Below are 11,227 nucleotides of genomic sequence, written 5' to 3' on the forward strand. Positions count from 1 at the left end.
ATATATATTTTTTAAAAGTTGAATTATTCTTTTATTTATTCTCCTTTGTTATAGCTAAAACTTTGACCAAAATTTCAGATAAATATGCAACTCTATTTTAGTCATCGTTTTATTTATATTTATTTTTATATTGAAATGCCTAATTTTCCCTTCAAATTAACTAAAAGGAAAACTGAAACCCCAAATAGTTGCAATTTTCTCACCATCCAAACATGTCTGCCTTCTTTTTATCTGGGGTAAGTTTACCAATAACTCAGGTTTCTTTATTAATGCATTCAGTTTTTCCTTTTTTCTCCATTTTGGTTGTGCTTTTTTATATTAGAACACGAGTGTCAAATACGAGGATGCTTTTTTATGTTCATAGAAATTGGATATGGATATTTAAAAAAAAAAATCTCAAACCAACATACATTTTGAGTAATATAAATGATAATGTTTGAATCTTAAACCTGAAATAATTGTATGAATCGAATAGATGAAACATTGTGTTCATATTTAACTTAATTCTAAGTAAATCGAGTGGTGAATCTGAGAAAATCGTGATGTATATATATTGGTACACATGCTTCTTGTCTAACATACATTCATTAGACCTCAACAATTGTGACAAAGCCCGTCAAACATACGCTTAAGGCATGTTAAATTCAACCATTTTGATAAGTTGCAATCCATATCAAGTCACGTAATTAATCTAACAAAATATTCTCGGTGAATGATAAGCTCATCAATTGAAAGACTACACATAGCTTATAAGTGTTTTCTTAAATTCTCTCCCAAACCACAAGAGAGGGATACCAATCTATCTACTATCACGCCTCTCTCTTGTTTAAACTTCTTCCAAACTCGAACTTAAGCAGTAAACCCATTTCTTGAAGTGAATTCATCCATGCCTGACACCAAAGTTCGATCCACAGGTTTGCCTGTGTGGTAGTATAATGTGTATGAATGTATAAATTTGAACCTTATATAAAAAGAAATTCTTTCGGATTCTCTACAGCCTTTTCCCCCTTAACTCAATCACTTGTAGCTCTCGACCCATCGAATGAATCGAGTTATATATATATATATAAATATAATCCTATGTGATGCTTATATGATTTAATTTTATAGAATTCATGCCCAGCAGTGAAGAACATTTTAATTCTGGATTCAGAAGGGAAACGTGTAGCCGTAAAGTATTACTCAGATGAATGGCCAACAAATAGTGCTAAGTTAGCCTTTGAAAAATCTCTCTTTGGTAGAACACTCAAATCAAATGCTCGTACTGAAGGTAATCATATTACACAGATTCAAGTGCTATTATATATATATATGTATATATATATATCTTTAGCATGGTAATAATTTTCTTTTTCGAAGTTTTTTCATGTATTTAAAGAATTTCGAAAGATTATACACTCGTGCTCCTAACTAACATCCAAGCCCGAATAAGAATGCAGCTGAGATCACAATCTTTGATAGCAACATTGTAATCTATAAGTTCGTCCAAGACCTACATTTCTTCATAACTGGAGGTGATGATGAAAATGAACTTCTTCTTGCCACTGTGCTTCAGGGACTATTTGATGCCATTGCTCTTCGTTTGAGGTTCATTTATTTGTTTTTTTATGTATGTATGTATGTATGCCTGCATGCATGCATGCTTTATTTCAATTGTATCCTCAATGTAGGAACACAATTGATAAAAGGGAAGCACTTGAGAACTTAGATGTCATCTTCTTATGCATTGATGAAGTTGTGGATCAAGGGTACGCATGTTTTTTCCTTTGTTCATTAGCTCATGTTTTTCGATACTATCTTAAAAAATCATCATATTAAGAGGCGAAGATAAAAGGGGCAGGCAATGACTTTAGCCCTAACACGGCAAAATTTATGCAATTACCAATTAATATAGTGGTAAATTTGTACTTTGATCCCTAAAATTTATTAGTTGTTTTTGGCCCTTATACAATATTCTAACTTCGCCCCTATCATACTTATGGGTATGCATATGATACAAATTTGAACCAAACATTTAACCTAGTTATCTCATGAGTTTAGGATTTGAATCCTAACATCGATAATTCTTCTCCTATTCAAAACTATGATCCCTTTTAGAGAAAAAAAAGATAGTATATACATAGGGCCTTAGCCTCCTTTTTATTTATAAAATATTCAATTTAGGCCTTATTTAAATAAAATTTTACTTTCACCTCTATACTTTTAAAATCTTATTTTAGCCTAAAACCGAATTTCTGACTTTGCCCTTGAGTATCTACCCTATAAGAGTAAGCAATAACTTAAGATATCATCCATACCAACTTATATCATCCATACCAACTTGTATATAGGTTTAAACTAGTTTCCTCGTGTGTTTAGAGTTCGAATCTCGATATCTGCAACTCTTATTTGTCTTTTACAAACAATTTCTTTTTCATTGAAGATCTGAATAGGCAGAGTTGTTTATTTTTTTGGCATAAAATGAAGAAAATAATGTATTTTTTTTTCTTTTGTTGTGGAACTAGGATGATACTTGAGACAGATGCAAATGCAATTGCAGGAAAGGTGGCAATCCAAAACATGGATGCTTCAGCAACATTATCTGAACAGGTAACATTGTTTCGATTTTTTTTTCTCGAAAAATTCTTTAAATTTATGAAAAATTTAAACATACTCTTCTTAGACATATACCCATATTCGATACTCATATAAAAATTCGAGTAAAATAATTTTAGTGTTTAGGTACAGGTACAAAAGAAAGAAAAAAATTTAAGGAGTTAAAAAGATAATTTTACCATTATATTAATTTATAAATTTTTAAAAATTTAAGGAGGGATCAAGGCTACTACTTATTCTTGTTCCTATTTAAGGGCAGTAATGGGAGAAGGGGCTAAGACTAGAGGTGTTCATGGGCCGGGTCGGGTCAGATTCGGGTCGGGCTCAACTAAAAATTTAGACTCATACATTGGGCTTAGGTTGGGCCGGGCCAAAAAAAATGGGCTTAAAATTTTACCCAAGCCCAAGCCCAACCCAAATAAAAATGCTAAAACTTGGGCTCGGTCCACCCGTATTAATTTTTTATATTTTTTATATAATTTTAAAATATATATAATACATCAAAAATACTAAAAAAATTAAAATAAATATTTTCGAACAAATTGAAAATAAATTTTAAAAAATATGTAGACTTAAATAGTATTAAAATATATGCGACTTAACAAGTAAACACCTCTAAAATCATAACAAAATTAATAATAAAATAAGTTTTATACAATATCTAAACAATAACAATAAAATAGTAGCAACATAATAGTAATATTGTAGCAAAATGGGGAGAAAATAACAAGAAAATATCATTAAAAAAAAGTAGCATATTTTTTTGTCATTTAGTGAATTCGGGCCGGGCTGGGCCCCGCCAAAAATACCTTACCTGGCGCCCGGCCCTTTTTTTAAATGGACCTTATTTTTTTGTTCAAGCCCATTTTTTGAGACTATATTTTTGTCCAAACTCTCTTACATTTCGGGCGGGCTTTTGGGTAGGGCCGGGTAGCCTGACCCATGAGCAGGTCTAGCTAAGACCCCAAACTTTTTAAAATTTCTTATGGTGCCCTTAAAGTTTTTTGAAAATTTTAATTAGACTCCATAATTTAATGCCAAAATCCTTCACTAATTATATAGCTAATGTTTTTTTTTTATATAATATTGCAGACAATAAGTCAAGCATTGGCTTCAGCTCGTGAGCATTTGACAAAAACCCTTCTAAAATGATTTATTTAAATAATATTTTTGTTTATTTTTAATATCCAATTAATCAAAAATAAATGAAAAACATTGTAATTTTACTTAATTTACAGTGTCAATTGTTTTGGAGCATAGCCTGCAGGAATGGGAAATTTTAAGCTGAATTTTATATATTTGTGTTATTTGAATTCAAATTAATTGGGGTTTAATTTATTTGGAGTTGAATTAAAAAAAATATTATTTTAAGGAAAATATTTTATTTTATGTCAACATGATAGAGTTCAATGGATTGTCTTTTAAGGGAAAAAATCGATGTTAGTATTTTAATTAAATAATTAACAGTATTAATTATTTGGATTAACTCAAGGTGTAGCTAAGATGCAGGCAAAGATTTTGGTCCCTTAATTAAATGGATTAATATCAAATTTCAGTCCCTCTCAATTACAAAGTATTTAATCTAAACATTAAAAAAAATTACCTTTCTTCCCGAAACTTTTAAAATTTTAAATATATATATTTTAAATATTGGTGAAAGCATCTCTTGGGTTCCTTCATTTTAAATGAGAGTATGTCGGTATAAACCTATACCGACGATACATATTTGGATGTTTGTATAAATTTAGATATGGTTCGGGTCATTTTGAATTTTTTGAGTATTTTCCATGTGTGTTTTATAATTTATATTTAAAGATTTGTGGTTGTTTTTCACAATAATATCATCTTTTAAAATTTAAATACTTATCATATCATCTTTTAAAATTTAAATACATATTCTCTCTTTAATAACAAAATGTACTTTTGAATTTAAAAAATATTGAATAATTTTATGGCAAATTGATGTAAGAATCAACTTCGAAAATCCCAAGTTGAAAACACTTATAACAAACCAAGTATTTCTTTCTCAATACCCTACTTCAAATGTCATCATCAAATAGATACAACATTGTCAATCGAAAATCTCTCTGGTCTTGAAATTAATCGTATTTGCACGTATAATATTAGCCTCAACAGGTTATTTTGTAGCTAGTACTGCAAGTAAAATGCTTTTCAGTGACGAAATTTTTGGTGGATTTCAATTTTGTCAGTAAAATTATTATTTTATTAGCAGCTAACTGTTATGGACAGAATTTATATTGAAAATGACCATTCCCCAATTGCTTTTGTTTTTGGTGTTATTATTAAGTTAAGGTTTTTAGTATTGGATTAATGGTTTAATTGGTCAAGTTATTAATTTGTTGGGTTGATAGATTCATATAATTCAATTAAATAAATTATTAAAAAATTTATAAAAATACAAATAAAAAACAATTCAACTGAGTTTTAATCTCATTTCTATCAGTTCACGAGTCAACTGGTTTAATGCCTCTGACTGTTCTAGTTCTGTTTGGACAACCATGGGGTTTTTTTCAGCTAAAAAAACAATAAAATAGATTTGCCTGTTGAACGAGGAAAAAAACACATTACATGCATGGTTTTGTGGTTTGCATGGAAAGAGATTTACATTTTACATATTTGGAGATAAAGTGGAATTTTTCAGATTCAACCATGGAGGAGAAAACAGAAAGAAGGGAAAACATCCGAGAAGCCTATATGATGTTCGTGTTTTTCAATTCGATCTCTCAATCTCATTCTTCCTCAACAATTTCCTTTGGTAAAACCTGCAAAATACAAATACAAAAAATAATGTTACACAAAATTCATTAGCAAGATAATCATGCATGAAAAAGCTAGTTACGTTATTCATATACGAGTATAGTAAGATTATTTAAGTTGATTCATGAATGTGAAGGATTCTTCAAGATCATATCCCTATTTGTTAAACACGAATGTAAAATATAGGTAATTCAAGAAAAATGAAGAGTTAAAAAGTAATATAATGAAAAGACTATCATGCATGAAAAAGATATGTTACTCAATCTGAAGTAGAGTGTTGGACATGGATATGCATATGTCCCACGTACGGTTAGATTTTTTTTCCGAGTTTTTTCATGTATTTGGAAGATTTTTGGAAGATTTTTGAAAGTCATATCATTGTACTTATATGTCACACATGATATAGAAAGCCGGAGCATCCTACCTGCCCCTTCCGCTCCTCGCCGAAGCTAACATTTCGGAGCTTTAACTCTCCTCTACTTGTTGTCAACTTATCTAATAACTCAGCATCAAACCTTTCAACTGCATCAGCCTCATTTTCAGGACAAGATATATCCGTTTCCTAACAAAAAAAACTCAACATTTTTAGCTGTTTTTATTAGTTTCTTATGGCTCCATAGATAGAAAATGACCAATAGCAAATACCCTTGAAGAGAAGCTGAGGGATGTTCTTGGGACGGCACCGGTAAGTTCCTCGTATTCGGCTGCATCGAGTTCACGGAGATAACTTAGGAGAATGAGCTTTGGGAGAATGTATTGCCTTATGATGATGAGAAGGAAGAAGGGCAATGGAAACAAGATTCCAGCTATAGGAATCCATGTTACACCAAAGCACACGAGGAGATATACCAACTGGAAGAGTGTAAACATCGTGATAAATCGGTACGGTACCGACTCCACGAATGAAGCATGAACATGTTCCAACACCCTGCAAATTTGGATCATTGATGCAGAAGGGAATCAGCAACATTGCCTAGTAATGTGTTTATTGTGAACAATCAAGGAACTAGAAGCAAAGAGAATGCTGCATACTTGTATCGCCGGCTAGGTGCGATGAAGAGAAGTAATATCCTTTCCCAGAACTGATTCCCGGGAAGACTATCGATGGCCATGTACGCGAAATATCCCCAAAGAACCGATGTAGGTATCAACTTGATTGCAGGCATAGCAAATGCTGATGCAGCAACTAGGAGTGACTGCAAAAGATTGCTCACTCTCTGTTCGTTAACTCGAACCGGCAAGTAGGCATCGATATGCTTTTCGGGATCAAATGTTTCCTTTTTGATTTCTCCTTCATTTTCACCTTTCATAACAACCTTCTTCAAGTCTTCTAACTCTTTAGCAACTACAGTCTTTAATTGGAAGTTAAGGTCAGATGCAGGCATTGTATAAGACTTATCTGTATGTATTCGGAGAATACGGACTGGCAATTCGGGGTTGAAGCAAAACTTCAAGCTGTGGACTAAAATGCCATTTGCAATGTTTCAAGATAAAGGATCACTTACTTCTGGACTCTTGTCCATTTCGATGAAGACCGCTTGCATCTTGCCGTATATTTCGGAGTTACTAGCTTTCTGCTTTACGCTTTCTTTCGCAGTCTCCACCATTTTTCGTCGAATGATCTGCATTTCATATATGAAAATTTATGCATGTAACCAGGTCAATTATGTTTGATAGGAAACTTTGCTTTAGAATGTATGTATCCACCTGCCCTTTGAGAACTGCAAGGCTCTTAGTATGCATAGGAGACTGTGGTAGGACTCCATTCGATGGAGGGAGGCCGATTAGTCCACAAAGTAAAGTCTGCAAGCATGTTCCAGCAGTAAAACGTAAGTATACGATAAGATTGTTTATAATTCGGGTGGTGGTACCGTTCGAGCATGAGGTTTACCATGAATCCGAGCAGCAAGATGTCATAATGATATGCAGACGGATTCTTGAGATTGAATTCCTTTTGTTGTGCCAGTTGCGAAGCAACGCTGTGGTCAAAAAAGTAAAGTCCCGCAACCATCACAGCTGGAATAAATGCAGCAAATATGTACAATGCAGGAATCCTTCCCATATCCTGCAATTTGATTATTTATAACACTGTCAACCTTGAACCTTGTAGCCTTTTCTTACAAGACAAACGATAATTGAGTCTGGTTACCTTAATTATGGTCCAATGTTGTAATGATGCAGATTCCCATGCCAGAGGACTAAAAAGCTTTCTTGGAACCCCAGATGGAACTTTGCTTGGTACACTAAATGACATCGCTGTCCATACTACAACCATTAAAGGTACCCCATAATCTGCAATGAAACTTCTAAACCACCCTGTACAACATTCAGCAAACATTTATGGGAGCTTATTTCGTATACTAAATCTGAAAATAGTCAAATGCTATGAATATTGTTTGCTTGACAAACCTGTGCCATACCACCATGACCTCGCCCTTCGACTTTTCAAGGCGGTATATAGAAGGCCAAGTGAGAATATGATTCCCAACAATCCATTTGTGTAAAGCCATTGAAATTGATACTTCTCTAACTTTGCGTCTTGATGTTCGGGAACTCGAAATTCACTCACAACTCCCTGCAATCGAATCATCAGTACTCAGTAGGTGTTTAGAACTTTATATAGTAGATGATTTATTTTCTTTTGATCAGATTTTACCTTGATAGCCTCTTGAATAAACAGAACAGTGATCAACATGCCAAAAAGCTCACCTGCAATCCTTGTGAACCGATTAATTACCGTGCAAGCATTGAATACTGCGAGCAGAAACAACAAGAGAGCAGTCCAAACACAAACCCTGCAAAACATTTATCAACTTAGAAGATCAAGTACTTCCCAAAACTTCCACAAAACCGGAGATTCATTTTACCATCCGGCCCAAGCCAAATATAATTCCTGCCCCAAGTCATCTCTTCCTTTTGCAAAGTTATACAAATATGTATACATGATAACAGTTGGCTCTGCAACTCCAAGAATCAAAAGTGGTTGGCCACCGAATATCGAGTGTAGAATACCACAAAAGGCAGTCGATGCCAACGTTTCAACCGTGCTTAGGGTCCCATCTACACCCAAATCCATGTTAAACATAACCTTTTAACTTCACTATTGAAATACTGTTTCATGAATGGAACAGTGACAAACCTGTATCTCGGCTCAGTTGCTCGCCGAAGGCGATAACGGGGAGAGCAGAAGCAAAGAAGATATAGGTAGTTGGGGCTAATATCCTGCAAAAAAAGAGAGTAAATATTTGAATATATACCAAAATTTACTTTCATGTTAGACATTTCATCAAATACATAGAGATTTATTATACCCCAGTCCTGAACGAAGACCAGTAATCCAATCTTGTTTATAGCAACCTGCTCTTCCTTTAACATCATTTGCAATACCCTTAAAAGGGGCTCTCAAGTTTTCCATTTCTGGTGGAAAAGATTAGGAAACTGAAATAGAAAATATGAACCAGTTTGATTGTTATTATATTGAAGAGTCATATTTTTTTTTTATGAAATCCTAACAATTTAACACACACAAACTTTGACTTGGAAAAAGAAAAAAACAGGGCAAGATTTTTCAATAGAAAACTTTGATTTTGCTTTCATCATTATTTTCCTGTCAACCAAACATAACATTTGAGCCTAACATGTTTAGTTTCACTTTCATAACCCACCCACCCCTCATATGATAAACTACATTATAAACATAAAAACATATACATGTACATATATGCATTACATGCATATATATATATATATATATGCATAACAAATGATTCAAAACATGCAGATTGGTTTATAGACAAAGATTTGGAAAAAAAAAGGCAGGGCTTTTACCAGAAACCAAATAACAATAATAATATATTGAGGGACGATGGCAAAAAAAATGAAGAAAACAAAGGCAACCAAAGAACAAGAGTTTCCCTACATGTCTTTATAAAACAGCAGCCAGTCTCTGGATGTTAGAGTGGGGTTCTAAGTTCAAACTGTTACTGACAAACTAATGCTGAGAAGAGAAAGCAATAGCCAATGAGATTGGCCAAAAAATTGTAGGGAAATTTCTTGATGTTGCTTCATTTTGGTGGTGCCTATTCACCTAAACCCGACTTCCGTACGTCATTTTTTTTTCAATAGGTTTAAATTATTTTTTTATTTAAAAATCAAATCGGATGAACTAGTTCAATAACTTAATCGATGTAAGACTTAATTTTCTAATAGGGTGACATCAAGAGTAGGTACAGGTCTTGACTTAAAAATGATACAACCGTTGAATAAATTTCTTTTAAATTTGTGAGGTTATAAGATAATAAAATAATAAATTTATATTTTGATCCTTCTAAAAATTTATGTTTTGATTTTGACTCCTTTTTTAAAAAATTCCAGCTTTGTCTATGCTGTTTTCGTTTTTCAAATGAGGTAAACGATTGACTACAAAATATGCTTCATTCTCATGATCGAAAATCGAACTCTCGACCAAATAATTAAGAGACGAGAGGAGATACCGTTATAACACACCTCATTGTTGACTCAATTTATTCTCTACGCTAAAAAATAAAATAAAGGATAATTTTTCTTTTCATTTGCAATTGAACCTCAAAAAAATATTTTATTTACAAAATTATAGAAATATTAATTTTATTAACAAAAAAATATATTTTTTATTTTTCAAGGTATCTACCGAGACAAGTCCAATAACTAATTCTTCGCATTCCGTAGTCTAGTCTTCACCTTTCATATGTTTAGTTTTTGACTATTTACATTATTATGATTCATATGATCACTTATAATAATATTAAAGGCCGTACGAATAAACCAAAAACATAATTTAATTATATATCTTATCACTTTCAAATTCATTATTAAGATTAATATTAGATTTTGAATTTATTTTTTATTTCTCAAAGTATTTACCTGAGCGAGTCCACTAATTAATCCTCCGCATTTTATAGACTCATTAAATGATAGATGTTGATCACGATGCTGGTCCCGAGTTTTAAAGCTGTTTCATATTCAGATCGAGGATTGAACCTTCAACTACTGATTAAGATAAGAGATATCCTTACCATCTCACTTAACTCTCGTAATTAAAATTTGATTTATTTATAATTTTAGAGTGTTAATTAATCCAAAAGCACGTGGAGATGAGAATCTAAGCTATTAATATTTTAATTTTCATAAAAAATAAATGTATTTTGTTTTGTACGGAAAATTTTGAAAACATAAATAATAATTAATTTATTTAAATATTATCATCAAACTTTGATGTCAACGAAAGCTTTGTTTATTTCTTATTATCATCATCATATCATTCATTAGATATGGTAGTTGAGTTTTGAGTTTGGACGTATATGCCCCTACATGTTCCTTATTCTTAAAGTACTTTCGTGTTCAACACGAGTGTTCAAGACATATTTGAATATAAGTATGAGAATGTATTTTTCACAGATGTTATAAAGAAAAAAAAGGAAAAATATCCACCTATTTATGATTAGACTTAATTATAGGTCGAGCTATTTATCAAAGTTCGAAAAGTAAGAGGATTTGAATAAAAATATAAGTTTGGACAAAAATAAGACCCGTTTTCTAAATGGGTTAGGCCTTGAGTAGGAACTTTTTTAGCTCGGGCCCAACCCGAATAAGCCTAAACTTTTTTCCTTGTTATTTTACTGTTATTTCGTTATTATTTTATTGTTGTTTTTGAATGTTGTATAACTCTTGTTTTATTGTTAATTTTGCTACTATTTTATAAGCATTTACTTGCTGAGTTACAACTATATTAGTATTGTTTAAGTATAAAGACTTTTTTACTGTATTTTAATTTATTGAGAAATATTTATTTTAATATTTTTAATATATTTTTAGT

At 32.0% G+C, this 11,227-nt stretch overlaps 2 protein-coding genes across 3 annotated transcripts; one reads left to right on the top strand and one right to left on the bottom strand.

Moving 5' to 3' along the window:
* Positions 1–132: 132 nt before the first annotated feature.
* Positions 133–3,852, top strand: LOC107933651 (coatomer subunit zeta-2). Its single transcript, XM_016865905.2, has 6 exons — positions 133–236; positions 1,111–1,270; positions 1,440–1,587; positions 1,671–1,748; positions 2,505–2,589; positions 3,688–3,852. Exons 1-6 carry the CDS (start codon positions 213–215, stop codon positions 3,745–3,747), a joined length of 555 nt encoding a protein of 184 aa, XP_016721394.1. The 5' UTR covers positions 133–212; the 3' UTR covers positions 3,748–3,852.
* A 1,307-nt stretch (positions 3,853–5,159) lies between these two features.
* LOC107933628 (boron transporter 4) lies at positions 5,160–9,545 on the bottom strand. 2 transcript variants are annotated; one of them, XM_016865887.2, is made up of 14 exons: positions 9,293–9,545; positions 8,685–8,811; positions 8,513–8,595; positions 8,241–8,433; positions 8,030–8,168; positions 7,783–7,948; positions 7,523–7,689; positions 7,265–7,438; positions 7,081–7,176; positions 6,879–6,995; positions 6,406–6,725; positions 6,019–6,301; positions 5,798–5,935; positions 5,160–5,378 (listed from the first exon to the last, which is right to left on the bottom strand). In XM_016865887.2, exons 2-14 carry the CDS (start codon positions 8,786–8,788, stop codon positions 5,346–5,348), a joined length of 2,013 nt encoding a protein of 670 aa, XP_016721376.1. In that variant the 5' UTR covers positions 8,789–8,811; positions 9,293–9,545; the 3' UTR covers positions 5,160–5,345. The 2 variants fall into 2 exon arrangements, with proteins under 2 accessions (XP_016721376.1, XP_016721375.1); XM_016865886.2 differs by having other exon boundaries at positions 9,202–9,337.
* Between the last annotated feature and the right edge of the window lie 1,682 nt (positions 9,546–11,227).

This window comes from Gossypium hirsutum, chromosome A06 (assembly GCF_007990345.1).
Source record: "Gossypium hirsutum isolate 1008001.06 chromosome A06, Gossypium_hirsutum_v2.1, whole genome shotgun sequence".
NCBI lineage: Eukaryota > Viridiplantae > Streptophyta > Magnoliopsida > Malvales > Malvaceae > Gossypium > Gossypium hirsutum.